Below are 26,991 nucleotides of genomic sequence, written 5' to 3'. Positions count from 1 at the left end.
ATGACGTAAATATGAAGTGCTCTGCAGGCAGAACTCAATAAAGAAGGATTATTGGATTGACCTGCATGGCTAAGGTAGTTCTGACATGGTTAACTTGAAGAAGGAACATACCCCACACAATTGTAGAGTAATGGGAATCAAATAAAAACATGAGATCAGTGTTCTTCCTTTTCTGAGGTTCTTCATCAGCTGTCTTTAGACTTCTATACTAAACAAACAGCAAGTAGATAAATTATGCAGCTGATTCCTCAGGGGAAGATTCTGCTTTGTTAAACTTAGAAAGCATAAATGATGACTTTAATATAAAACAATTACAGGGCTGACAAAAGATTTATTATAGTGGCTTAACATGTTCAGTTACATTATGTAAGGCTGCATTTATTTGATCAAAATTATGTAATTGTAAATTTAATTTATTTATTTGATGCAAAGCTGAATTTTCAGCATCATTACTCCAGTCCTCAGTGTCACATGATCCTTCAGAAATCATTCTGATTTGCTCATAAATAAACATTTTCTTTAATATTCAGTATTTTTGTGGAGACTGTGATACTTTGTTTTTCCCCCAGGATTATTTCATGTAGAAAGTTTAAAAGAATGTTTTTTATTTGAAATGTTTTTTACATTATAAATGTCTTTACTGTCACTTTTGTTTTATTTAATGCATCCATGCTGAATAAAAGTAATATTTACTGACCCCAATGTACATTTTTAGAAAATGTTTTGTTATAAATGCTTTCTCTGATCCCTCCATTTGTGTAAAAAGCAACCTTTGGTTATAGAAAAGTGGCATATAAATAAAACATATTATTACTTTGTATAGAGAACACTTTTTTCAGCAGCTTTACTCATATTTTCCAGAACATCAAATGTCTCAAGCAAGCAAACTAACATGAAACTAAACGAAAAACAGTATATTTCTCAAACTAGCTACTTTAATTTGAATGTTTTTCACCCACAGTATTACCTGATTTTAGCAGATATATATATATTTTTTTTAATGATGATATGATCATTCTGAAATTACTGATAATGCTGAAGGAAAGTTATGTGAATTAAAATGATCACACTGGTTTGGTGTCAACGAAGGGGCATCAAATTGGACAAAAACATCACAGTATGAACCGGAACAGTCACAAAGAGACCAAGAGGGCAGCGTGTTCCTCTGATCCGTGTGTTAATGAAGACACAGAACAGCTCAATCTCAGCTGATGAAAGCTGGCCAAATTTAATTTGATTTCATTATGAAGCTGGGCAGCTTTAAAGTGTTTGATAATTTCATGAGTTGTTTTGAGCTGTTGGGAAAGGGCAGTGCTCATTACCATAGAGACGCAATGTTCTTTACGCAGACTGCTCCGTGTTTACGCGGGAGATGGCAGCCGGTGATCAGAATAATGAGTGGGCACCCCTTTCCAAAACACACACCGCTCGTGGACTCCGTGGAAGAGAGCAATAACGATAAACACTGACAAACAAGTCAATTCCTCCGACGGGGGCTTCAGCTTTTAAGAAAAACCTTGTTCCAAAGTCAGCTTTAATTATATAATTAAATTTATATGACATGAATGTTTGACCTTTGGTAGTTAAGTGCAAGTGAATCAGTGAAAGCGGACACATTAGCAAGAGGAAGTAGCCATTATCAGTAAATGTCGGAAGTAAACAGTAGCGAAATAGCATTTACTGTGTGTACGGTGTTTACAAGCAAACGTTCAAAACAAGTCTTTAAAAGACAACCAGGCAGCCTCGAGTTGAGATTGTCGTCTGATGTGCAACAGCGCCACCTTTCGGTCATCAGCTATATGACATATTCAGTCACTCAAACTGAACACGCAGATATTGTTTGGCAAAAAAAAATTATACACACACACACACACACACACACACACACACACACACACACACACACACACACACACACACACACACAATTGTATTGTCATACCTGACAGGTTCAAGTATACAAGTATATATATAAACAATTTAATTCCATTTCACACATGGTAGAAGAATACCTGAGTTTTTTTTATGACAATAAAAATTCTTCAGTCTAATGAGTAATAAAAAAAACATGTTCAGAGATATATAAAAATGTTTAGAAAAAACATACAACCTCATAAAAATTAGACAAGTTCTCCTGGATGCGAACATGGTGAAAAAAGCCATCAAGTGTCTGTTTGATGAGGTATAAAGATCAAGTTAATGACTCCAGACCCACGATCAGAGTCTCCCAAATATATGATATGCAATTGTCTAGAGTTAGCATAGTCAAGAAGACAGGTGATATTGAAAAGTCAAGCATCAGAGCTCTCCTCTGATCTCTCCTCATTTGCCACTTTCCAGTTTTTCCGCTTTTTTCTTAGAGGTTCGGTCAGTGTGTCCGTTTCAGGGCAGTCTCTCTTCTTGTGCGTTCTCGTCCTTGTGTCTGAATGGCTGTCCTCTGTGTCACCGTCCTCGGTTCTGTCTTTGTTTTTGTGCTCCTTTTTCCTCCGCTTGCTCTTACCTCCCTTCCTCCTCCGTTTCCTCCTGACGGTGTCCTCCTCATCGCTGCAGGTCTCAGAGCCTGAGGCAGCATTCTTCCTTCTCTTCTTCTCCTTTTTCTTTTTCTTAGACGATTTCTTGGAAGATTTCTCTATGTCAGTGTCTAGTTTGTGCTTGTGTTTTTTCCTTTTGTGTTTACTATTGCTGCAGTCTTTTCCCCTGAAATAAAAGAATAAATATAGCATTAAACAAGCAAAATATGCTGCTGGAATATTTTAAATAACTGTATATATTGAGATTATGAATGAAATTATTCTAGAATTAAATTTAAGTTCTATATAACTTACTTTATTATTTAAAAAAAATCATAATTAAAATATATTACATGATTTAGGATTATTTACTTCTTTAGAAAACTTTTCAATTAAAAATTGAGTGGGAAAATAAAAAATAAAAAAAGAGTAGTAATTCATAAATCTTTGTATTTCATGTTTTTCTCTGATGGTTACATAAAAAGGCAAAAAATAATCATTATAAATATACATATATTTTACATAACACATTTTAATTTGGGTGGGAAAGTGAAACATTTAGTTGAACATGTTTTTTTTTTTTTTATTCAATTTAATATTATATATTTTTGTAAAACGTTTTTTCCCCACAAAATTTAGTTTTAAGATTAAACCATAATTGGTGACCCCTACTCTGTAAAATTCTATAAAATTATTTATTTTAAGATTAAATGAAAAAAAAAAGACTCTATAAAAAGAATCTTTTGGAATTACACACAGTATACAATATTATTTTACTTTGAATTCAATGTGATGTATTTTTATATTATTTTAGAATGTATTCTTAAATTAAAATTATTTATTATATATATATATATATATATATATATATATATATATATATATATATATATTTTTTTTTTTTTTTTTTTTGTAAATTGTTTCACAAAATTTCTGTCAACGTTAACAGTAATGTGAATGTAATCATCAAAGAATAATGGACCCCTGCATTACCACAGACCATGTTAAATACCACTGCTCTTTAAAGATCCTGCAAAAATATGCTGAATATTAATTAGTCGGTGGCAGAAGTGCTTCTCCTTACCCATCAGGATAAAATTCTTCTGGATAAAGCTCCTTAAAGCCACTGTGGCCCCACCTGAGGAGACAGAACAGCGATCACAGGAAAGCATACAAAAATAATTGCATGTTTCAACCATACAAAATAATTAATACACCAGCAATACCTGTCAGGATCATTGGCTTCAAACTCATACAGTTTTCGTGTCCAGTATCGAGCCTCCCTCTCGTCTCTCTCAGACACCTCATCTCTCCTGTCTCCAAGCCGCTCTCGCATGGACCCCTCCGAGTCATCCAAGTAACGGTCACAGTGCATGCGGCCCCTAAATGAGAATCACACATGGTCACTAAAGAGAAAAAGACATCACGAGCAATAAACAAAGGTTGTGCCGTCTGTACCTCTGCTTTGGGAAATGAGACGTGGCTTGTCGCTCAAGATCCCTCAATTTCCACATCTCAGACTCCTCTTGAATCTGAAATTAGAAGTTTAAACATTACAAAGACTGATTTGATTCAGCTAATATATAAAAGTGCTGAAATAATGCAAATTTATAAGTTAATAATATACCTTGTTATGGGCGTCTGTGTGTCTGATGACATTTCGGAGCAGTACTTTACCCATAGACACCTTCGACATGATATCAAACCTTCAAACACCATACCACAGCAAAGTTTAATGTTTCAAAAGCTCTCTATATAATCTACACAAAGCTGTTGTCTGAGAAACCAAGGATTTCATATCTATTTCGGACAGAATCGCTTTAGAGGAAATCCAGTAGCCAAGCAAAAATATATATGGATATGCAAAAATAAGCGATTAAATACCCAAATAAACATTGGACTTGGCATGTTTTTGTCATGTAAACATGAGAGTGGCAACATCTCTTGACTGTAGTTCACTAATTGGTTCCCTCTGACGTTTTCCTACTAGGTAACACAACCGTTCAGTTAAATTAAAGGTTTATTTAGTTAAAGTAAGTTACAGTCATTTAGCAACATAAATCGGTTTTTAAAACTGTAAAGGATGAACTGACCTTTCTATTATTCAGTAAATCTGAAATGTAATAAGCAACGTGAACGTGGCAACAAAAAAAGTAGATTGTATTAACTTCCTCTGCAACTTACGCACTGGAGTTATTTCAAAATAAAAGTAGCGAATAAGCGAAAACATTCATTTCATAGTAAAAGTCATAATTAATCACGTCCTTCTAAATATTAGAAGTGCTATTTGAAAATCATCTAGAAAACACCAGAAAAGAATTACTTTTTTTTTTAAGTTTAAAAACCGAGTTTTTTTTAAGTTTAAAAACCGAGTAGAATACGCATGTTTTTCACAAATTGTTTTGAATATTCTTTTATGTTCATCTACTTTAAACAATGACACACATAAGCAGAACATTATGGAAATTCTCTATTTAATCTGATTTGTAGGTTATAGTTACATATCACGGGGTCTGTTGTGTCACAGTGACATCAACACAATGTTGCAATATATCACTCCAGAATCCAGATCCTCATTCATCAGAAATTCCGCTTTAGGAAGACAATGAAAGACAGAGAGAGAGAGAGAGAGAGAGAGAGAGAGAGAGAGAAAATTGAAATTGAAAGGGATTTTAGGATTTTAATTACACTGGAATTCCCCAAACAATGTAAGAAATTTTGTTTTCTGATACATGCTACATAAACAGCATGTTTATATGCAAGCATGGTGCATGTGACTATGTCTGCTGCAGGATATGTGGTTGTCACAGTTATGCTTTTAGCCTGGGGAAGTGTCTGCTAGACGATAGTCCCTTCGTGAGAAAAAGTTATATGACCACAAAAGCACATTCAGTTCCAGGGTGTTTATTGAATGCTCAATGGAATAATGAGGACCAACAGCCAGCAGAGCACCTGACACCTACTGTAGGTCGTTTATTGACATTGGCCAACTACAGGTGGTATATGATGGCATCAGCAGAACAGACAAAAAAGTCTGATGTAAAACGATTGTATAACGAAATAGATAAATGCATACAGAGACATAATAAGTCTCAGTTTTGCTGATGACACCAGTTGTAACTTGTAACTGTTGTAACACATACTGTATACACATGTGAAGTATACATTACATTTCAAAGTTAGAAAGAAATTACTGGGATTTTATAATGGTTGTTTTCCTGAAATGAGTCATCTTCAAAGGCGTATGCGGCCAACAAATTTAACAGAAAAACAAGCATGCAGCCCTCTTGCAATATTGTCTTTGAACTTCTGTTTTTGCAGTAAACAGAAAAGTAAAAACTTTTATTTTGGATGCAATTGTACACAATACACCGTGTGTATTTATATATACATAATAAATGTACACAATACACATATATATATATATATATATATATATATATATATATATATATATATATATATATATATATATGTATGTATATATATATACAGTACAGGTCAAAAGTTTGGAAACATTACTATTTTTAATGTTTTTGAAAGAAGTTTCTTCTGCTCATCAAAAATACAGAAAAAAAATGTAATATTGTGATATATTATTACAATTTAAAATAATTGTTTTTAAATTTATTATACTTTAAATTATCATTTATTTCTGTGATGCAAAGCTGAATTTTTAGGATCATTATCACATGATCCTTTAGAAATCATTCTAATATGATGATTCATTATCAAAGTTGGAAACAGTTCTGCTGCTTAATATTTTTTCAGAACATGTGATACTTTTTTAGGATACTTTGATGAATAAAAAGTTAAAAAAAAAAAAAATGTTTTTAAAATATTTTGTAATAACAATATACACTACTGGTCAGTAATTTGGGGTCAGTAATTTTTTTTTCTTTCTTTTTTTAAATAAAATCAATACTTTTATTCAGCAAGGTTGTTAAATTGATAAAAAGTGATAGTAAAGAAAATATATTATTAGAATATATATTATTAGAATTTTTTATTTTTATTTTGAATAAATGCAGTTCTTTTTAACCTTTTATTCATCAAATATATTAGACAGCAGAACTGTTTCCAACACTCATAATAAATCAGAATATTAGAATGATTTCTAAATGATCATGTGATAGACTGGATGTTACATGTGACACTGAAGGCTGGAGTAATGATGCTGAAAATTCAGCTTTGCATCACAGGAATAAATTATTTTTTAAAAGTATATTCAAATAGAAAACTTTTATTTTAAGTTGTAATAATATTTCACAATATTACTGTTTTATCTGTATTTTTGATCAAATAAATGCAGGCTTGATGAGCAGAAGAGACTTCTTTCAAAAACATTAAAAAATAGTAATGTTTCCAAACTTTTGACCTGTACTGTATATATATATATATATTTATATATATATATAATATATATATACACACACACACACACACACACACACACACACACACACACACACACACACATCTACTAATAAATCAGAACAATATAACCAAAGCAACAAAAGAGCAATATGTATGAGCTATGACAAGTCTCAGTTGTCATGTAGCAAGTTTTTTTTTTTTAATTTTTTATTATATAATAAATCATTTATTATATAATATAATAAATAATAATAGAAAAAGAATAGAGCAAGCTAGTGTTAGAGGCCAGTCCTAGACTTCTATAAATTTAATGTGTCTATTTAATATGTCTATAGCTTCCAGTATCATCCACTTCCAGTTATTTTTAATTGTACAAAACAGCTCGTTCTGCTGCTTGATATTGCAAACTGGGGTTTCTTACCATATAATTTTAATGTATTGTCTTAATTATAAACACACTGGGTTGCAGTACAAACAGTTTTACTATTTATGGCACTATGTTATTCTTCTCGTTATTTATCGCGTCTAATGAAGCGGAAGTCTTGCACATTCACAGAAAACATCTTACTTCAGCATTGAAAAATAAGGTGGAAACAGAAATTGAATAAAGTAATCAAATGTAAAAATAAAGCACTGCATAGTCTTAAATATTAAATATAAATTAATTTATAAAGTTACAAAAGTAATTAATTAAGAGCAGTGAATGATTCTCTCGTTTTCTTTTGTTTTTTGATTAACACTAATGACAAAGACAGCAGCAGGTTTATACAGTAGGATTCTCTCATAGAATTCAGAATCTAATGTACTAACTAGCATTCGATTACTTTTCCAGCTGTTTATGTTCACTTGCCCATTTAAGCGCACACCTAAAGAAGGCCAAACAGTTTCACTCAGTCTTGGAAAGTGCCTGGGCAACAGCGTCTCTTCTGCAGCTCAGAACACATGCACTGAACAAAACTCCAGCGTTTCAGCGATGGCTAATCTGAACGCTTCTGATTGCATTCATAAGCTCAACAGAATCATGTGCGATTGGTTTTAATTTGCAACACTGTTAAAGCACGTAAAAAGAAATATGAAATGAGTCGACACTTTTAATTTACATTTTCAATTTATTTGCAACAGCCGTAATAGGTTTAGTTTAATTATACAGGGGCATTTTTTTTCTAATAAGGTGGCATTTTGCCCCAAGACACGTTTCCAGGTAAACATTAAACATCTTACTGATCCCAAAAAGAAGTGACTTATGCTCATCAAGACTGCATTAATTTGATCAAAAGCAGTAGCATAATATTTTGAAATATTATTATGATTTAAAATAACAGTTTTCTATTTTAAAATACTTTAGAAATATTATTTCTCAATATGCTTTCTTAGGCGCCATTGATTCCATTGTTTATTTTTAAGCGCAGAATGCATCCTTCGCCATGTTGCTGTCATATAAAACAGTTGCCATGCCAACTGCCTTATGTCCTTCTGAGTTAATTCTTTCAACGTTCTTTCAACTGGTTAGTCCTTTCTTTGCATTCTTGGAAGTGAGAAACAGCCAGTCTATTCCTGCAGTGGCAAAGCTGAATTTACATCAGCCCTGGGGCATAGCCATCATTTCAGAAGCGAGGGGGACAGAAATGTCAAATGTAATAATTTTTGAATGTATTTATTTATTTATTTATTTATTTTAATTGACCCATTTAATTTTTTTTCTTATTTCTTATACTTTTTATTGGCAAATCAAAAGGACAATAACCAATAATTTGTATTATATAATATTTTTCTTATATTTTCAAATGATAATTTTATGATTTGTTTATACAAACACTTTTTTCCCCATTTTTATCACAGAATAAGGCAGAACATACTGTAATAAATGCAATGTCAATTAGGCCTAGCACTGCATTATTCATATACTTTATTTATTATCTGGAGATAACTTGAAAAAACTCACAAAAACCATATTGAAGCAATCGTGTGTTTAATGTCTTCATTAGTCCAAACGTTAGTGCTCCTTATTCACCCTAAACAGTGATGCTTTTGTCCATAGGCCCTGTCCCAGATGGCACACTAAACCCTCACAGTCTTCCTCTGAGTCCGCACTTTTGTGAGGTAAAGCCACTTTAACTGTGGGGTAGAAGTTTGCTGCGGAGCTCGCCCCACTGCAGGCTCGGCAAAGGTGCGCATTGAGGGCGCATAGCAGCCGCAAAGGGGGTACTTGCGAGTAGGCTACCCTTTTGGACGCTAAAATGATGAATAGGACAACATACGGTCTTGTGGACTTCAGTGCATGCGGCAACCATTGTAAGTCCATAAGACTGCCAGTGCACATGAGGTGTTCCATTTGGGACAGGGCCATATTGGGGATTTCCTAGCATAAGTTAATACTTCTATGAGTCTGTCTTGGAGGTTCTGCGCAAGAGCGCCCACCGGCTTTGAGTATGAATTAAACATACACTGCATGAGAATGTTGAGCACTCTGTGATGTCCACATAACCTCATTCCGGATGCAAATAAAACATCAGGACATGCACAGACTATCCTATCTCTTTTAAGTTAAGATTTATTCACACCAGCCTTTGAAAACCTCTATGTGAAACACACTTGCCCCGAAAAAAAGTGCGAGGGACGAATTTAAGGGGTGTTAAAAGCGTATTCTTATGCATCAGCCATAATCCTTTCTTCAGTGTCACATGATCTTTCAGGAATCCTTCTAATATGCTGATTAAGCCTATTCTCAATGTTGGAAACAGTTGTGCTGCTTAATATTTTTTGGAACCTGTGATGGGCTATTTTTTTTCCAGGATTCATTGTTTAATAAAAAATGAAAAAGAACAGCATTCATAAAAAAAAAAAAAAAAAATTATATTTTATTAAGTCTTTAGTATAACGTTTTAGCAATTTAACATGTCCTTGCTGAAAGTATTAATTTCTTTCAAAATAATAATAATAAAAAACCCTACTGACCTCAAACCTTTAAATGGTATATGTATGTATGTATATGTGACATGCCTTTCACTCGTAATGCAGACTTGACTTGACAAGTTCACACAGGCTCAAGCTTTGATAAGAGGGGAGAGGAGAATTGTGACCAGCCTTTTGATCTTACTCAAGATACAGAACTTTGAGGTCGAAAGGAATAAATGTGCTGTAGCCAGGAGTAAAAAAAAAAAAGTCCATATCTTCATGACTTCCCATTAAATAGGCCTATGAAGATAAAGATGCCGGTTTTTTTCTTAACCTGCAACATGACAGCCTTGGAAACTTTGTGGCTAAATACATCATCACCATCATAGCCATCCTTTCAGTTTCTGCATGGTGTGGTCTATAAAACAGATCAGGGCGGACCGGTCAGAGTGAGTAACAGGGTATCTGGTAAGTGATCTATGATTTATTTGCCTATAAGATTTTAACATTTCTTAAAGTGGAAACAGGTCATTTTGATAGAAATTTACCTATATGTTAAATTTAGGTCATAAAGTCATAAGAATAAACTCATAAACGAGTGGCAGAAATGATTGATTCTGGCGGAAATTAGGTATGTTAATGAATACTAAAGCTCACTAATCTAATTTGTTCAGTGTGGTTGAATCTTGAGTCTGTGTGGGAAAATATTTCTTGCAGAATTGGGGAGCCCACACATGATTCATTATAGACATATATAGCTGGAATAGCCTGTCCAGATACTTTATCCGTCTTCTCTGTCTCTTCAGACAATCAAATTTTAGTAATTACACCGTAGATTTAATCTATAGCGGTTAAAAAAACTCTGGACCATGCACTTTTAACCATTTTTCATTATGAAGGTGAGTATTAGTCAATTATCATAAGTATCATTCTGAATTTTTATAGCTTGCATTTGTATTTGATTTATACTGTTATAGTGATATAACGGGTATTAATGCTGGCCAGATTTCTCCATAACTTTGCAATGCATTCTGTTAATTGCTTCTGTTCCTCATAGGTTTCGCTTTCCACTTCAAGCAAGAGAAGGTGCGCGAGGCGCTCCGGCTTCTGGCTCGCACAGTTCAAAATGTTGCAAAACTTTAGCCCGTGTAAATACTGTGAGTATTAGAAGGACATGTGCTTTTGATTTGTCCAAGTGCTTGTCTGAATTAGTTGCGGAGCCATAGTCTACGTGCTAAATTAAAATTATAGGGACTCCAAAAGAGGTGAAATAGGTGTTGTGAGTCTTTTTCATTCATAAATAGAAAGTAAACCGAAACCATTTCATGTGTGGAGAAATCTTCCAGTATTGAGTGAATGGGAAAACAGGATCGTTTTGCTGGAAAACGGAACTAGTCTACTGAATTTTTTTTAAAACTTGCATTAGCTAGGCAGCACTTTTAAAGCATTCCGCTGCTGTTCAGTTAGCCTATCCAATACTAAAATTAGCCTATATATAAACTAAGTTCCATGTTGACACCTTATAAAAAGGTAGTAGCAAATGTTGAAGAATAAGTGGAATTTACGAAAAACTTTTAAGAAACTCCCTTAGGCTATATTAAGTAGCTAATAGCAAATCATTTTCTGTCAAAACTACACCTGTCGTAGAAAAACTTCACGTAATAATTCGAAAAACGAAATAAGGAGTGTTAGCAGACTATCCGTTAGGATATTTCTTTGACCCCAAAACAAGACTCAAATCAATAAGTAATTCTAAATACGGGTAAAACACCTGTGAAAAATAAATATGGAAAATATTCATATTAACAAAGTAGACCTACATTGATGCCTATTTTTACAGACTTTTCTTAAGAGTGTAACGAAATACATAACTAAACCCAAAGGCTTATGGGTAGGCTATTTCTCAGTGCATCCATTCTGAAGTGGTAATATTGACTGAACTATTGGAGTCTGATTATGAAAATACACATTTCAAATGCTGTTTAATTATGAACGCTTACTTATTTTAATCGCATAAGAGTTTGCAGTGTTTATAAATGAAAATAAATTTAAAACATAGCCTGACTGCCAATGACTCTTTTATTTGATCATTTTACACTGTAACATCTGTTTTCAACTGTACCTGCAGTGCTGGCACTGATCTTGGTTTTCACCTACCATGCTGGTGGAACTACAGACGAAGACCCTCTTTTCAAATGCTTACAAGACTCTGATTATGAATACCTTCTGAAGCTAACAGAACAAGGTCTCCCTCCATCGAAGAACCCTCAGCATGTGGTAATCATCGGAGCAGGTGCTGCTGGACTCACTGCTGCCAAGTTCCTGGAGGACGCGGGACATAAGGTCTCATAACACTATCCATAGCACAAAACATCATTTAACACTAACCATAACATACCCATGAAAACAGGAAATACAGATAGGAAGAGCTCTCTTTAAACTACTGAAGGAAAAAAACACTGGTGGAAATCATGTCTTTATTTACAACAGATCATTAGAAATAATTGGTAAAAGCAGAACAATATGTTTTCCTCATTTCTTCACATATGAGAATTTAGCTCCAGTTATTTTAGTTATTTATATTGATGGGTTTAACCCTTTCAGACCACTAACCACTTCCACGTGAGATCCATGATGTGGCCTAATATAGTAACTTTCTGCAAGTTCCAAAATGACATCCCCAATCTCATGACCTGGCTTCTCCTAACTTACAGCACATGAGGAAATCAGTCATTTTCGTGACTAGGAAAAGAAAATAACAGTAATCAAGGTTATATACAGTGGGTGAAGCAGAGAAAATCCCTAGAAAATGTTTCTGTAAAGCACTGCATGATTAAAGTTTATTTAAGGTCTTTTCTGTAGAAGCACATCTACTTTCTATTTAATATCTGTATTATAATTATACGCCATTATAATAGAATTTCAATTAACATTGCCTTTAATTCTGTTGTCTGCTGCTTTTGCCTATTCTTTTTTCTCTGCTCTTAGGTGACGATTATTGAGGCAAGTGAGCGTATAGGTGGAAGAATTCTTACACATAGGGACAAAAAAGAGGGTTGGTATGCAGAACTCGGTGCCATGAGGATCCCAAGTTTCCACAAGTAAGTTCTTTTTAATCACTATCCATGAGAGTCAAATTCTATTTCATGTTCAGCTCACGTAATTTTCTGAGGGTAGACAATAATTAGTGTGAAACTGTATCACAATCAGCTGAGAGTAAAGATAAAAGTGCAGAGATTTATTTGATAGTGTAATTCATAACGAATAGGCCTAACAGAAATCCAAAATGTGAAACTGACATGATCAAAACTTCTGCTCAAGTGACAATGACCCCTGGTGGTCAGAAGGAGGAAGTGCCGGTGACAACTTAAAGGGATAGTTTACTCAAAAATCTAAATTCTGTCATTAATTACTCACCCTCACGTCATGCCAAACCTGTAAAACCTTCGTTCATTTTCGTAACACAAATTATATTTTTGATGAAATCCAAGAGCTTTTTGATTCTTCATAGACAGCAACGCAACTGACATGTTCAAGGCCCAGAAAGGTAGTAAAGACATCGTTAAAATAGTCCATGTGACATCAGTGGTTCAACCGTAATGTTATGAAGCTATGAGAATACTTTTTGTGCACAAAGAAAACAAAAATCACAACTTAATTCAACAATTTCTTCAGTTTTCATTTTTGGGTGAACTATCCATTTAATCAACTTGTTTTCAATGATATCACTTTCAGATTCTTAGGCAGTTTGCACAAAAGCTGGGCCTGGAGTTTGGAAGCTTCGTACAGGACGATGAAAACACTTACTATTTTATAAATGGATTTCGTTATAAAACCTACACTGTAAAGCAGAACCCAGACATTCTGAACTACCCTGTGTATGACTGGGAGAAGGGGAAAAGTGCCAGAGAACTGTTTGACATGGCTTTGGGAAAGGTGAGTGAAAAGACAAAATTCAGTTTATTCAAAAACGTTTATGTATCTGGCCAGCCAAATGTTTATTTAAAAGGAGAATGAATGAGGTTATTTAATAATGAAGTCAGAATAACTTAATCATTTAGAATAATTTAATAATGAATTCATTAACAATGTAATATTGTTAAATAACAAAACTTTTCCCCTTATCTTGCTTTTATGATTTATTTGCTAATATATTTTATTGTTCCTTTCTTTCCTTATTAGTTAAAAGATGATCTGCAAAAAATGGGCTGTGAGAAAACGTTGAACAAATATGACTCATACTCAGTTAAGGTAAAATGTCTGTAATATGTCATCAGATTTAATTAGCATTTACATAAGCTTTAAAAATGTATTTAAGTCTAAATAGGAGTACTAATGGCAGGATGTCTCTAAATCCAATCTGTAACAGGAGTATTTAGTTAACGTGGGGAATTTGAGCAGAGGAGCTTTGCGTATGATTGGTGATGTCCTGAATGAGAACAGCTTCTTCTACACAGCCCTCACTGAGATGCTCTACATCCAGTGTGATATAAATGACAATGACACGTAAGATATTACGGTTAACCCAAACTTATGTCCTCTATGCACTACCATCCAACTTTTTAAATGTTTTTAAGGAAGTCTCTTACACTCATCAAGCCTGCATTTATTACATGATCCTTCAGAAATTATTCTAACATGCTGATCTGGTGCTCAAGAAGCATTCGGTGTTGAAAACAGTTAGTAGTGGTAGTCATGACACAGGTATTCTCTTTTTCTCTTTTTCAGGTATTCTGAATTTAAAGGTGGCTTTGAATCATTCTCTAATGCATTCTACACTATCCTAAATGCCACAATTCTGACGCGCTCCAAAGTCCAGGCCATCAGTCAAATGCAGAACAATGTGACCGTTTCATATGAAGACCGGCATAACCACGGCACCCTGACCAACATTACTGCCGATTATGTGTTAGTGACAGCCACAGCCAAAGCAACGCTCCTTATTGACTTTAAGCCTCCTCTGTCGGCCGAAAAGATGGAAGCACTGCGGTCTCTGCACTATTCCAGCTCCACAAAAGTAGTGCTGAGTTTCAGCAAAAGGTTCTGGGAGAATGATGGCATCCGGGGTGGGAAAAGCATCACTGATCTGCCATCACGTTTCATCCACTACCCCAGTCATAATTTCTCCGGGATATCAGGCGGCGCTGTGTTGGCTTCTTACACCTCCTCTGATGAAGCTGCATTCCTACAGACTATAAATGAAGATGAGTTGAAGTATATGGTATTGAATGACCTGGTGAAGATCCATGGAGAACACATCCGCCAGCTCTACACCGGTGGTGTTGTGAAAAAGTGGGGACTGGATCCTTACAGCCATGGCGCCTTTGCCATCTTCACTCCATTCCAGATGAGAGACTATAGTAAGTCTATAGTCCAGAACGAGGGGAGGATTTACTTTGCAGGAGAGCACACGGCCAGACCTCATGCCTGGATTGAGACCTCCATGAAATCTGCTCTGAGAGCTGCAGATAAAATTAATAATGCAAAGTAGGAAATAAAGCATGACGGTGTGTATAATAATACACTAAAGACATTTAGAAAACCATATAGTTGCCTAATTTGAAATGTAACCCTCTTGTGCTCTTTCTTTACCAGGTTTTGACTGACTGCACTCTCAGACATGTCAAAATATGACTTGAAACAATGGATATCACCGCACTCTGTCAACCTTTGCCAGACTTTGTTACTTCCACTGCCATGATACTATATGTCAAATACTAATTGTAAAAAAATAAGAAAAAAGTGGAGTAAATGAGTAGATTAAGTTGAGGGATGTGCTTTGCATTTTGGAGTTGTTTGATGTTTTATTAAATTTTATGTAATGCTAGTGATCTTCTAAGCAGTTATGCAAGAATCATGACACTCAGTAAAATGTATCATTATTCATTAACCTGTAACAATGCACCTAGACTACAAAAAAAAAAAAAAAACATTGAGATTTATTCAGTGTATTACTTTATTTGATTTTAGATTACTGACATGGTATTACCTTACTGAATATTCTAGAACTGTATTTACAGACTATTTTATTATTAACAGCATTAATAATATATATATTTTCTTAAACAGAAAATAAATTGTATTCACTTACCTTTTGTTATATATTTACAAGTTAAGTGAAATGTTAAAATGTTACATAGATTATTAAAATTGTGTATTTGTTAAAATATTTTGTCTTATTATATGTGATACAATTTGTAAAACATCAATTTTAAAAAAAGTAATGAATAACACTAACACATCTAAAACAATACATCCTCTGTTTATACTGTATATATTCAGCATATTAGCATATTTTTCTCAAATTTCACCATAAGTTTGGTGAAATCAAAGGGACATCTCAGTGTCTGTGACCAGTGTTTACCGAGCTTTAATAGCTGATAAGAACATAAGTTTAAAGTTTAAAGTAGTAAGTTTATAAAGAGTAAGTTTAAAGAACATCCACACATCAGTTCATAAATGAAATATTGTTTAAATTGCTACTTCCCAGATGCTTAAAACACTAACTCAATGAGATGTACGATATTAAATTCAAGTATTACAGTAAATGTAAATATTTTAATCGATTTTTAGCATATTTTGCATGTAAAGGTTAATCTCGTCACAGCAGTCACTGGCAGCATTAGTACATCCGGGTGATTCCAGTCACCTTGGGTTGGTTGTGAGAATCATGGCAGCTCTCGTCAGGCTAAGTTCTGTTTGCCACAGAGGTGTCAGCCGTAAGTTTGACTATTTTCATGCTTTTCTTCTCGGCACCTCATCCCGTATTACAGTTGTTTAGCTTTAAGGTCGTATGTAAAAGAAATCATTCTCCAATGACGTTTCGTGTTAATCGCAGCAAGCGTGCTTGGACTGAAAAGCTAGCATGCTAACTTAACCCTATCATTTAATATATTTCTCAGCTCTGTCTCTCTTCTCTTTCTCTAAATTAAACAATTAACTTATTTATGTAAAAATTATGTAATTATATTTATGTAAAAGTGTTGGTAAATGCAATGACGTACACATTAAAACTGAGACTAGAAGATGACATGGATTTTATTAATGTGTAATAATGTCTGCGTTTATTGAGAGTATTTGTAAAGGTTACTTTTATAAAGTAAAAGTTATATTCTCGTAGTTTATCACTTTATGTGGGGTGTTTTTAAATGATTTATATAAGCGTTGTATGAACATCCATCAGTAACCTCATTCGTCACAGATGAACATCAAATTGCGGGAAATTTTAATTCACCTTTTCCTTTTTAATTACGTATGTTTCCTTGTAATGTTAATTCTTGTCACTCTCCACAGCTCTGTTATTTCGCTCTTCCTCCCTCATCAGACCTTTGGCCGTACAGAAGAAGGATCGTGACTGTCCATACTTGATAACAGCAAAGATCCATGCAACTCCATCCAACTATGGTTAGTGATTTAGATTGTGTGTGTGTTTTTTAAACATTGTGAATCAATACAGAGCTTTTAGTCTATTCCTATAATTTTATTGTCCTACTTTATAGTGGACAGTACTGTCAGACTGGACAAGAGCCTTTCGGTTGGGTCTGAATTTAAGTGTTTTAACATTCAGAAGTCCAAATCTAATCATGAATGTTTCATTAGTCAAGTAAATGATTATTAACAGGGGACTACAGTGTAATAGGCAACAGAAGATAAATGCTGAATGTGGATATTGCTAACCATCTGGCAGGTTCTCAGAGCAAATGGTAAATAAGTTGATCGCTGGCAAAGACAGAATGAAAACACTGGTCATTTAGAGCTACAGACTAAACATAGCAACACTCAGAAAGTCTTCTTCAGCTTTTTCTTTTCATCTGTTTAGGGTACAGGATGGAGACATATGCTGCTGAAAGACTTAATGTGTGTTGACGGAGATGCTCTGTTGTGAAGAAAAGTTGTTGATGTGTTACTGTTTCATTTAATAGCAGGCTCTGGGTCCAAAGCCGCTTCTCTGCACTGGACAGGAGAGCGGATCCTGAGCGTAGTTCTTCTGGGTTTGGCACCCGTGGCATACTATTACCCCGTCCCCGCTGTTGACTACACTTTAGCGGCTGCACTTACTCTACATGGTCACTGGTAAGAGAATATGTGTTTTATAATTAATGCTTGACATATTCAAAATGAAATGGTCCTTTGTTAATTTTTTGTCTTGCTTTTTTCTGAATTATGGAAAGCTGTTGAGAACAATTTAGATCAGTTATCAGTAAATGTTGCCACAGTCAGTTGTTAATATTTTGTATGTGACTTTGTAATTCCATATGAAGTTTCAACTCTGCAATTTAGTAACTGATGGGTCAGATTCAATTGATTGTTGCACTATACCATTAAAATTAGTTTCTGACATGAAATGAAGGTGTCTGCTTTGGTCTGCCAAGGCAAGTCATGAGTGGCTGTTGCACCCTTCGTGCAAGGATTTAACCTTTGGCACTCAAGACCACACTTCTAATTTTAGCAAAGCTGTTGTTAGTTACATTAGGGCCACACATACATATAATTTGCTTTTTTATTATTTCAGTTGAGTGTAAATGTGGTAACAGTCTGGCTTTTAAACATGTTTGAGCCTGGATCTAGAACATTTTACCAAATACCATATGCATGACTACATTTCAAACTCAAGTTTATATTTTGTATTTTACTGCATTTGAGCTTTTCTTTTATATTTAATGTTCATTTATTATAGTTAATAATGGTGTAGGAAGTGCAGATACTGTAAAAGTATAGATTTCTGCAATAAGACGTTATTTTGTGGATTGTAAAATATCTTGGACATTTGACTTTGAGATCAGTATCATTATATGAAAAGGACAGCATTGCATTTTAATTTGTGTTTTCCAGGGGTCTTGGCCAGGTTTTGACAGATTACGTTCACGGAGACTTTAAAATCAAGATGGCTAATGCTGGCCTCTTCCTTCTGTCGACCGTCACCTTCGCTGGCCTGTGCTACTTCAACTACCATGACGTGGGGATTTGTAAAGCTGTGGCCCTCTTGTGGAGTAAATGACTGGACTGAGATGGAGGATGGGATCCACTTTCAGCAACAGCGTTCCAGTTTATTGTATACAGTGACATAAGATGTAAATTCTATAAATATCTAATTTTTGACAACATTGTGTCGATTTGGAAGTGTGTTTAATTGTTGTCAGTTTGTTCAGAACATCCTTAGCTTTTGCTTGAGATGGAAATCTCTGCATGTCATCCACTCTCTTGTCTGGTAAATCAGTGTATCTGATGCAGCAAAAGGAACTAATTGTTGTGGCTACAAGCTGCTGGTCACTGTATTTGATCTTGAAAAATCAATACGCTAACAATATAACATTTTTACAGGAAAATGATGAGGTAATAAATGTTTTGGCCGTATTTATTGTATAATGTCTTTTTGTCAGCCATTGTGTTAAAACAACATCTTGACTTAAGTTGGCTGTGTCACATGCAGAATTAACTTTACACAGGTATTTGAACATGCACCTTGATAGTCCTCCATTAATGGCCACAACATCTGGAGAATTCAAGTCACATTGACAGTATTTCGGCTTTACACTTTGCATGGCTGTATTTCCACTCAAGTAAGTAATTGTTTATGAGAGGCAATTTGTAACTGGATGTGCTTTGCATTAAAATCAATTTATTTACATCTTTGATTTTAAATTGCTTGGATGTATTTAAAACAAGTATATCCAAGCTTGTGTGGGTAATGATGCAAATTGAATCTAAATGACAAAATATGAGTTGTGGATCTAAGGGTTTGGATCTAAGAGAGATTTTTTTTTCTTGACTGACTGATGGGAACACATTTTAGACAGAGATTTTAAAAGTCCTGTTATCAGGCTCTTATGTCTGAAAATGACATGATAGAGTCTGGTTGCACTTTTGTCTGTCTAAAGTGCTATGGAGCTTTGTGTAATAAATCTGTTTGACTAGATTTCTTTGCATATAGAATCAAGTTTTAGGTACAACAGTGCACTTAAGAATAAAGACAGTTTATTTTTGTTATTATTATTTCTTTGAAGCCAACATGATTTTCCACTGTACTGTGTTACAACTGGCAAAGTTGAAAGATTAAATACCTGAATACGCATCATAAAATTCTCAAAATTTACCAAGTATTAAGTCTCAATGTCATTTCAAGGGTCTCAGTGATTGCTACTTTAAGGAAAAACTAAATGATGTTCTATAAACTAAAAACATGTTCTCTTAAACTAGACCTAGCTAAGGTTATAAAGCTTGAATTAGGATCACAGTATTCGGATTAAACAACTCTTTTGTTTTAATATGCTTTTTATTAACAATAGAGTCCAGGACTTCTCAATATTATGTATGAAAATCTAATCTGGTTTTCAGGTGAAGCACATAATGTTACAACCATGAATAGATTTAACCTGTAAATATGTATTTATAAAATTGTAATGAAATCAGATGTCCAGTGCAAACAGTCATAGAGTATAGTTCTTGATAGTCACTGGTGAGCATTGTAAATGGTGTCCCCATGACGATGCTAACAATGATGGAAAAACAGTATGTAAATGGACCTTTTCAATGCTGTTTAATTATTGTTAGACATTGGATACTATATTTATCCATGATTATGTAGAGCAATATTTACTGTTTCAATATCCTGTGGGTACCTTGCATTAATTTTTTTTTGATTTGTGGTTGGGTGGTTTGAGGTTGCCGTTTTGAGGTCATTTAAGAGAAAACTAATTTAAGCTATGCAATTCTGAGCCTGATCTTAATGTGCTGCTTACGTGCTTCATGCATGTTAAAGAGACATTCAACATTCACACACTTTACTGTCTTTAATAGCCATGAATGTGTCCTCAGGGGAGATGTATTTTTGCCAGCTGCTGCACTGTTGTGAACTTTAAGAGCTCATGTATTCTGTTATAGCACCAAATGCCTCATGGGGAAATGATTAATATTTTATTTTGGAAAACTTCACTGGAAATTCCCAGGCACTTAAATGCATGCTGCTTTTGTTCAGAAGGTCAATACAGTTTTCATACATTCGAGAATGTACTGTTTCTCTGCAATAGCCAGAGGAGTTAAGAGGTCAGATACACTTTTGGAGATATGTTCATGCGCTCAAGGTACTACTGGACCGATTGAAGGTGGAAGTGAATGTTAGCAGCTAAGATTGGGATGGATAAGCTTTCAGTAATTATGTAACAAAATTCTGTTTGGACAATATCACAAAATCAGTAACTGTCACTGACTTTACGTAACTCCAATTAAGGTAATCACCATATATTTTACAAGGCAGACAATGCACTGATTACTGATATTTGGAACAAACTCATGCTAAAGAATCAAACCTCTTCTAAACGGGATAGCCTGTGACTTGTTGAACCACTGATTTATATGAGACAAGATCAGTCTGGTTTTTCTGTGAATGTGTTTTTAGGGGGAATTCCCAGAAAGCATAAGATTTCATGCATAGATTTTTGAATTCATTATAAATAAGCATACACATTACATAAATTGGAGGAAATGTCACATTGTCAAAAAACAAACAAAAAAAAAAGTTTATGGTCCACAAGTACTTTATGCTGCATTTTCTTTATGAATTATTTTTTCCCCTTCAGATTTTAGGATGAAATTTGACCAAGATATACTTCTGCAGACTTTGTGTAATTTCCTTTAAACTTTCTAACGCTTTTTTGTTTGAGTTATGTATTTTTGCCCCATGCATAATGCATTTTAAAGACTGTATCTGTGATCGATCTAAAAATGGGACAATGACTTTTTTCTGTTGTACAGGATGTGAAAACTTACATTTTTTTTTTTTTAAACATAACAGTATTCAATCTAACTATCAAAAAGAGTTGACCTGACCTAAATCAGACACTAAACATTTCATTGCAATTTACCTTAGGGCCTTTGCTTTTAACATTTTGCTTTTAATCCATGGATTTCATGTGCGTTTATGCTGAATATCACATAAATGGATTACTGCTGAATGTACTGACAATTTTGATTCAAATTGGTAGTAAATTTCACAATTAGTAAATACAAAGAAGCGGCAAGTAACACATTTTATTAAACTGTGGAATTTTAAAATAGAATTACTAAAATAATATGTTCTTGCAAAACATATCCCAAAAATCTTCATTTCATTTATTAGTTTTTTTGTGCCATAGATATGTATACATTTTTATGATTTTTACAATGAATTGACTTTTTAATGAAGTAAATAACAAATTAGCCAATATATTGCTATGCCAAAATTAATATCCATGAAATATTCTATGCTTGTGCTTGTGAATAACTTTCAAACAATGTACAGTACATAGAATGATTATTTTAGTTTTAATCTGCTGTAGATACTGGTTCATAATCTGTTCATAACGGAATTTAGTACAATCATTGATAGCATCCATATTACAAACTGTTGCAGATTTTTTTTTAAACATAATATATAAATAAAAGTATAAAAATATTTCAAATCAATTTAGGTGAACATTTGTATATTTTAATTGATATATTTAATATTCAAATAAATATTGAAGTAGGCAACTTAAATAGTGAAGACTTAAACTTAAAAAAAGTCTGTGGCAGCTGGTTTGATTATAGATTTTATGGTAAGGTCATTTAAATTTCCCCCATAACATTAAGATTTCAGAGTTATTACTTTTTTCCTTCTTAAGTTTGAGTTAAAGTGAGGATATAGTTACATCATTTGCTGCTGACTGGAATTTCCCAGACCGATTAGATTGATTAATTTTGCTAAAAAAAAAAACACCACAAATCTGCCAAGCTCTATAATTAACTGCTGCTGATATTATTGAAATATGTATATATATACATATTTCATACATACATACATACATTTATATATATATATGTGTGTGTGTGTGTGTGTGTGTGTGTGTGTGTGTGTGTGTGTGTGTGTGTGTGTGTGTGTGTCAAATGGTATAGTGACATATGTTCAGTTTCTATATTTATTTATATATAAATGTGTTGCACTCAAGCACTCCAAGAAATTAATTAGTTAATTAGTTCAGCTGTTTTAGCTTACAGCAACCTTTGTACTGAATTAAAAACATACCATTCTTGTCAAGGTAACTGTAAGATAATTTAAGCAAACAACTTCAGTTGGTGTCTGTGATTTGGTATTGCATAAGCACCATGTGACCCAACAGATTTCTTTATAAGAGAGTCCAGTTAGTAGAGGGAGACAACGGAGTCTCCAGGACAGCTCCTGAAACATCTTCAACAACAAGTCATCACAAGCAGACCAGCATGTCTTCTATGGAACATCTGAACAGCAGCACTTCTGGTAGGTTACCGTTCTAATCATAGATTCAATGTATGTAGTGCACAAAACTTCAGATCTGAAAGTCTTCTTTCCCCCACAGGCTGGAAAAAGAACAGGTCACAAAATAAAGACCAACACTTCACTGATGTTCTTGGTCTGCCGTGCATTGAGAATCTGGTGTGTTCTGCAGATGAAACCCCAGAACCTATCACAACTACAATTACAGGTAACATCCCCTCCTGGATCAAAGGCAATTTCCTCAGGAATGGACCTGGAAAATTTGAAATTGGAAGAAGCAGGTGAGCATCATCTGGGCTCCTTGAGAACTCAATAGAACAGAATTATCAAAGTAAATCAATAAGTGTTTGTGTTTGCTCCTCAGTTTCAACCACTGGTTTGATGGCATGGCGCTTATGCACCAATTCCACATTGAGGATGGAAAGGTGACGTACATGAGCCGATTCCTCAACAGCGATTGCTACAAGGAAAACCTTGAGCATAACCGCATTATGGTGTCTGAATTTGGCACGATTGCCATGCCAGACCCATGCAAGAACTTCTTCCAGCGCTTCCTCTCACGCTTTGAGCTGCTGAGTGAGTGTGAAATCTTTGGCTCTGATTGAAGTGGTCTGAATATGTTCTGCATATGTGAACATGTCATCTCTCTCTTCCCACAGAGCAAAGTGACAATGCGAATGTCAGCTTTGTCCAGTATAAAGGAGACTACTATGTCAGCACAGAGACCAACTTCATGCACAAAATAGACCCACAGACGCTGGAAACAAAAGAAAAGGTAATTATGTTTTAAAAATGTATAAAGTATGTTTGTATGGAGAACAAGCTGAAGCTGAAATGAGAAAATTGTTGTGTCTAGGTGGACTGGAGTAAATTTGTTGCGGTTAATGGAGCCACAGCTCATCCGCATGTGGATCCTGATGGAACAACATACAACATGGGCAACTCTTACACTCTAAAAGGTTGGTCAGCAGTTTAAAAAAAAAATCACTGACTGAATTTAAGAAATGTCTAAGTGTTTAACGAGTTGAACGCAAAAATAAGAATTCTCATTGTTTTTCAATTTTATTCTTAAGGTGCTTTCTACAATATAATAATGGTGCCATCAAAAAAGGTGAATCCAAATGATACCTTGGAAGGAGCCACAGTTGTGTGTTCAATCCCCTCAGAGGACAAGTCTAAACCATCCTACTATCACAGCTTTGGTATGTGAGCAATGCCTACAAACTCTTTTGCAAATGTGCAAATAAATAAGTAAATATAAAATAATGTATACATTTATATTTTAAATATCGCATAGAAATGTTTGGGGTTTGTAAGGTCTTTTAATATTTTAAAATAAGTCTCTTATGCTCAACAAGACTATACTGATAAAAAATACAGTAATATTGTGAAATATTATAACAATTTAAAATAAAGTTTCTTTTGAATATATTTTGAAATGTAATTAAGCAATTTTCAGCAGTCATTACCTGTCTTCAGTGTCATATGATCAATCAGAAATCATGCTGAATTTGTGCTGAAAACAGTGCTGCTTAATATTTTGATGCTTTTTTTCAGGACTCTTTGATGACTAGAAAGTTCAAAAGAATAACATTTATTAAAAATAAAAAAAATCTTTTTATCTTTTTTAATATATGTATAAAAATATGACATTCTTATTGCAGCCATGTCAGAGAACTATGTGGTATTCATCGAGCAGCCAATCAAAATGGATCTCTTGAAGATTGTGACAAGCAAACTCCGTGGAAAGGGGATTAATGAGGGCGTATACTGGGACCCCAAACGAAACACAGTTTTCCATGTAATCAATAAACACACGGGAAAGGTAAGTACTGCTAATAACTCCTTTTTTAAATAATGTTTTCATGTTATTTTATTTAGTATAACTCATTTTGAAATGATTCTGCTTTGGTCACAGCTGAGCCTCATCAAATATTATGCAAAGCCACTGTCAACCTTCCATCAGATAAACTGTTATGAAGAAAACGGTTTTCTGATCATGGACATGTGCTGTTCTGATGATGGCCAAGCAATTAACAACTACCTGATTCAGAATCTAAAAAAGTCTGGAAATGCTCTAGATGAGGTAAAACCTTCTAGTTACATCTGTGTAAACGCACCCTTGTTTTTCACACATTAAGATTTTCCGTATGACAGTAAAAAAAAATATATATTTAAGTTGTAAATGCAACAATTATCGAAGTACATTTTACAAAAAATACTTCTTTAGTGTTTCTATTTAAAAATGTCACGTTTAATTTAATGTTACTTGATTTTTTTTTTTTTTTTTTTTAAATATTTGTGATATTCATTAGCAATTTTTCAGTGTACTTCAGGGAAACTCAACACTTTATTGCTAGGTATACAACACAATGTACAGAGTGTTCCCCCACCACTTTGTCCGGCCACTGAACGTGGACAGTCATACACCCTGTGGGCAAAATCTCAACACGCGCTTGAACAGCACAGCCACAGCCATCAAGACAGACAAGGATAAGGTTGGTTTGTGTGGACAACTTTTCGTCTAATTTATCTACATGCAATTCCAAAAAATGTGTTTTTGCTATAATATTATATTGTAAATTGTGTATTAATACAGGTGTTTTGCACACATGAAGATAAGATCTCCAAAAATATCCATGAACATGAATTCCCACAATTCCCACACATCAACTATTCAATGTGTAATTCCCGTCCCTACCGTTACTTCTACGGATGTGGCTTCAGACACCTGGTTGGAGACTCCCTCATTAAAATGGACCTTCAAGGCAAACAAATAAAGGTTAGTTAGGAGTTTAAAGTTAACGCATGTTGAAATTGTGTCAGTGACTTTTAATGTTTAGTCCTTTGAACTAATATTTCAACTTATGACAGGTGTGGAAACATGCAGGCATGTATCCCTCAGAACCGATCTTTGTTTCATCACCTGGTGCTGTAGAAGAGGATGATGGAGTCATTCTGTCCGTGGTCATCACCCCAAATCAGGTATAACATGACATGTTCCTCAGTGATTTCAAATATTTCATTGTTAGCTTTTCAAAAATGAGGTAAAATATATGGCTAGACTAATGAGCAATTGTCCTTCTAGGACAAGAGCACCTTCCTTCTGGTGCTGGATGCAAAAACATTTGAAGAATTGGGGAGGGCTGAGGTACCTATCAGCATTCCATATGGATTCCATGGGACTTTCCAAAATAGACACTGAGAGACTCTTTTAAAAAGTCCAAATGTTTAGCAAGATGATCAAGCTGTCTCTGAATAACATTCTTTTAATTTTCTACTCGTTTGTTTTCTTTCCTGAATTAATAATATGTATTATATAATCTCAGTAACTTTAAATGTCAATAATGTCTGCTAGAAGAATAAGAATTTATTAAAATAACAAATGCTTGTGTATATACAAACAATATATGCAATTGTTTTTTGATACATCACTACAGATTGTGACTGTCACCACATATCAGCTTTATTTCAGCAACTTATTATTGTAATGTGTATATAACTTCTAAAGTATAATAAGAACATGTAAAATCAACATTTTAACAATGTCTTAACTGATGCTTGTATAGCAAATGAGATGCGTTATGTGAATCAAATAACACCACTGAAAAGAACTGAACCTATCCTTGTAGTTTGTCAGAGATCAAAGCCAAAGATCGTCTCAGGTGTTCCTTCTTCTCTTTAAGATGAGATTCCAAACTCCTGGCTTCAGAAAGTATATCCTCCAGTTCTCCAAGCTGTGAAGCATCCACGGCAGCTCTTTCCCTTAGAAGAAAACATGTTAAATTAATGTTTGAGTGTAAACCTTATAGCTCTATTACTGATGAGACACAGCATCCAAATCCATCCAGTTACCTCAAGACCTCGGAGTACTTGGAAAACAGGACACTGACCTCTCGGTTAGCCTCTAAAATGAAAAGACATACAGAAAAATGTCTACAG

The 26,991-nt window shown here is 34.2% G+C and overlaps 4 protein-coding genes across 8 annotated transcripts; 3 read left to right on the top strand and 1 right to left on the bottom strand.

Moving 5' to 3' along the window:
• Positions 1-1,966: 1,966 nt before the first annotated feature.
• LOC109103190 (uncharacterized protein NKAPD1-like) lies at positions 1,967-4,732 on the bottom strand. Of its 3 annotated transcripts, none has more exons than XM_019116556.2 (6): positions 4,604-4,732; positions 4,138-4,216; positions 3,969-4,042; positions 3,737-3,892; positions 3,595-3,648; positions 1,967-2,697 (listed from the first exon to the last, which is right to left on the bottom strand). In XM_019116556.2, exons 2-6 carry the CDS (start codon positions 4,204-4,206, stop codon positions 2,292-2,294), a joined length of 759 nt encoding a protein of 252 aa, XP_018972101.1. In that variant the 5' UTR covers positions 4,207-4,216; positions 4,604-4,732; the 3' UTR covers positions 1,967-2,291. The 3 variants fall into 3 exon arrangements, with proteins under 3 accessions (XP_018972101.1, XP_042595383.1, XP_042595381.1); XM_042739449.1 differs by having other exon boundaries at positions 4,138-4,197; positions 4,604-4,698; XM_042739447.1 differs by lacking the exon at positions 4,604-4,732 and adding an exon at positions 4,395-4,581.
• Positions 4,733-10,158: 5,426 nt separating this feature from the next.
• il4i1 (interleukin 4 induced 1) lies at positions 10,159-15,867 on the top strand. 2 transcript variants are annotated; one of them, XM_042739446.1, is made up of 9 exons: positions 10,159-10,250; positions 10,840-10,939; positions 11,911-12,125; positions 12,771-12,882; positions 13,516-13,718; positions 13,965-14,033; positions 14,152-14,288; positions 14,511-15,289; positions 15,378-15,867. In XM_042739446.1, the coding sequence occupies exons 2-8, from the start codon at positions 10,909-10,911 to the stop codon at positions 15,271-15,273; spliced, it is 1,530 nt and encodes a 509-aa protein (XP_042595380.1). In that variant the 5' UTR covers positions 10,159-10,250; positions 10,840-10,908; the 3' UTR covers positions 15,274-15,289; positions 15,378-15,867. The 2 variants fall into 2 exon arrangements, with proteins under 2 accessions (XP_042595380.1, XP_042595379.1); XM_042739445.1 differs by lacking the exon at positions 10,159-10,250 and adding an exon at positions 10,528-10,681.
• A 487-nt stretch (positions 15,868-16,354) lies between these two features.
• sdhdb (succinate dehydrogenase complex, subunit D, integral membrane protein b) lies at positions 16,355-19,875 on the top strand. 2 transcript variants are annotated; one of them, XM_042739444.1, is made up of 4 exons: positions 16,355-16,501; positions 17,076-17,186; positions 17,708-17,855; positions 18,615-19,875. In XM_042739444.1, exons 1-4 carry the CDS (start codon positions 16,453-16,455, stop codon positions 18,778-18,780), a joined length of 474 nt encoding a protein of 157 aa, XP_042595378.1. In that variant the 5' UTR covers positions 16,355-16,452; the 3' UTR covers positions 18,781-19,875. The 2 variants fall into 2 exon arrangements, with proteins under 2 accessions (XP_042595378.1, XP_018972102.1); XM_019116557.2 differs by having other exon boundaries at positions 16,356-16,501; positions 17,705-17,855.
• A 2,944-nt stretch (positions 19,876-22,819) lies between these two features.
• bco2b (beta-carotene oxygenase 2b) lies at positions 22,820-26,520 on the top strand. The gene is made up of 12 exons (XM_042739443.1): positions 22,820-23,052; positions 23,132-23,330; positions 23,414-23,625; positions 23,709-23,824; positions 23,906-24,008; positions 24,123-24,251; positions 24,714-24,874; positions 24,968-25,135; positions 25,410-25,547; positions 25,649-25,831; positions 25,924-26,034; positions 26,138-26,520. Exons 1-12 carry the CDS (start codon positions 23,016-23,018, stop codon positions 26,252-26,254), a joined length of 1,674 nt encoding a protein of 557 aa, XP_042595377.1. The 5' UTR covers positions 22,820-23,015; the 3' UTR covers positions 26,255-26,520.
• The last annotated feature ends 471 nt before the right edge of the window (positions 26,521-26,991 follow it).

This window comes from Cyprinus carpio, chromosome B15 (genome assembly GCF_018340385.1).
Source record: "Cyprinus carpio isolate SPL01 chromosome B15, ASM1834038v1, whole genome shotgun sequence".
NCBI lineage: Eukaryota > Metazoa > Chordata > Actinopteri > Cypriniformes > Cyprinidae > Cyprinus > Cyprinus carpio.
Note: the sequence above shows the minus strand (reverse complement) of the source record. Positions and strands in the feature narration are given on the sequence as shown.

Bases quoted from the DNA above. Each gene is read 5' to 3' on its own strand.
- LOC109103190 (XM_042739447.1), bottom strand. From the start codon at position 4,429: ATGACAAAAACATGCCAAGTCCAATGTTTATTTGG. The intron at 3,893-3,968 runs GTACAGACGGCA...ATTCTCATTTAG, and splicing joins TCTCATTTCCCAAAGCAGAG to GGGCCGCATGCACTGTGACC. The intron at 2,698-3,594 runs GTAAGGAGAAGC...CTTTTATTTCAG, and splicing joins GAAGAATTTTATCCTGATGG to GGGAAAAGACTGCAGCAATA.
- il4i1 (XM_042739445.1), top strand. The intron at 12,126-12,770 runs GTCTCATAACAC...CTCTGCTCTTAG, and splicing joins TGGAGGACGCGGGACATAAG to GTGACGATTATTGAGGCAAG. The intron at 12,883-13,515 runs AGTAAGTTCTTT...GATATCACTTTC, and splicing joins GAGGATCCCAAGTTTCCACA to AGATTCTTAGGCAGTTTGCA.
- sdhdb (XM_019116557.2), top strand. From the start codon at position 16,453: ATGGCAGCTCTCGTCAGGCTAAGTTCTGTTTGCCACAGAGGTGTCAGC. The intron at 16,502-17,075 runs GTAAGTTTGACT...CACTCTCCACAG, and splicing joins TTGCCACAGAGGTGTCAGCC to CTCTGTTATTTCGCTCTTCC. The intron at 17,187-17,704 runs GTTAGTGATTTA...TTCATTTAATAG, and splicing joins TGCAACTCCATCCAACTATG to CAGGCTCTGGGTCCAAAGCC.
- bco2b (XM_042739443.1), top strand. From the start codon at position 23,016: ATGTCTTCTATGGAACATCTGAACAGCAGCACTTCTG. The intron at 23,053-23,131 runs GTAGGTTACCGT...TTTCCCCCACAG, and splicing joins TCTGAACAGCAGCACTTCTG to GCTGGAAAAAGAACAGGTCA. The intron at 23,825-23,905 runs GTAATTATGTTT...TGTTGTGTCTAG, and splicing joins CGCTGGAAACAAAAGAAAAG to GTGGACTGGAGTAAATTTGT.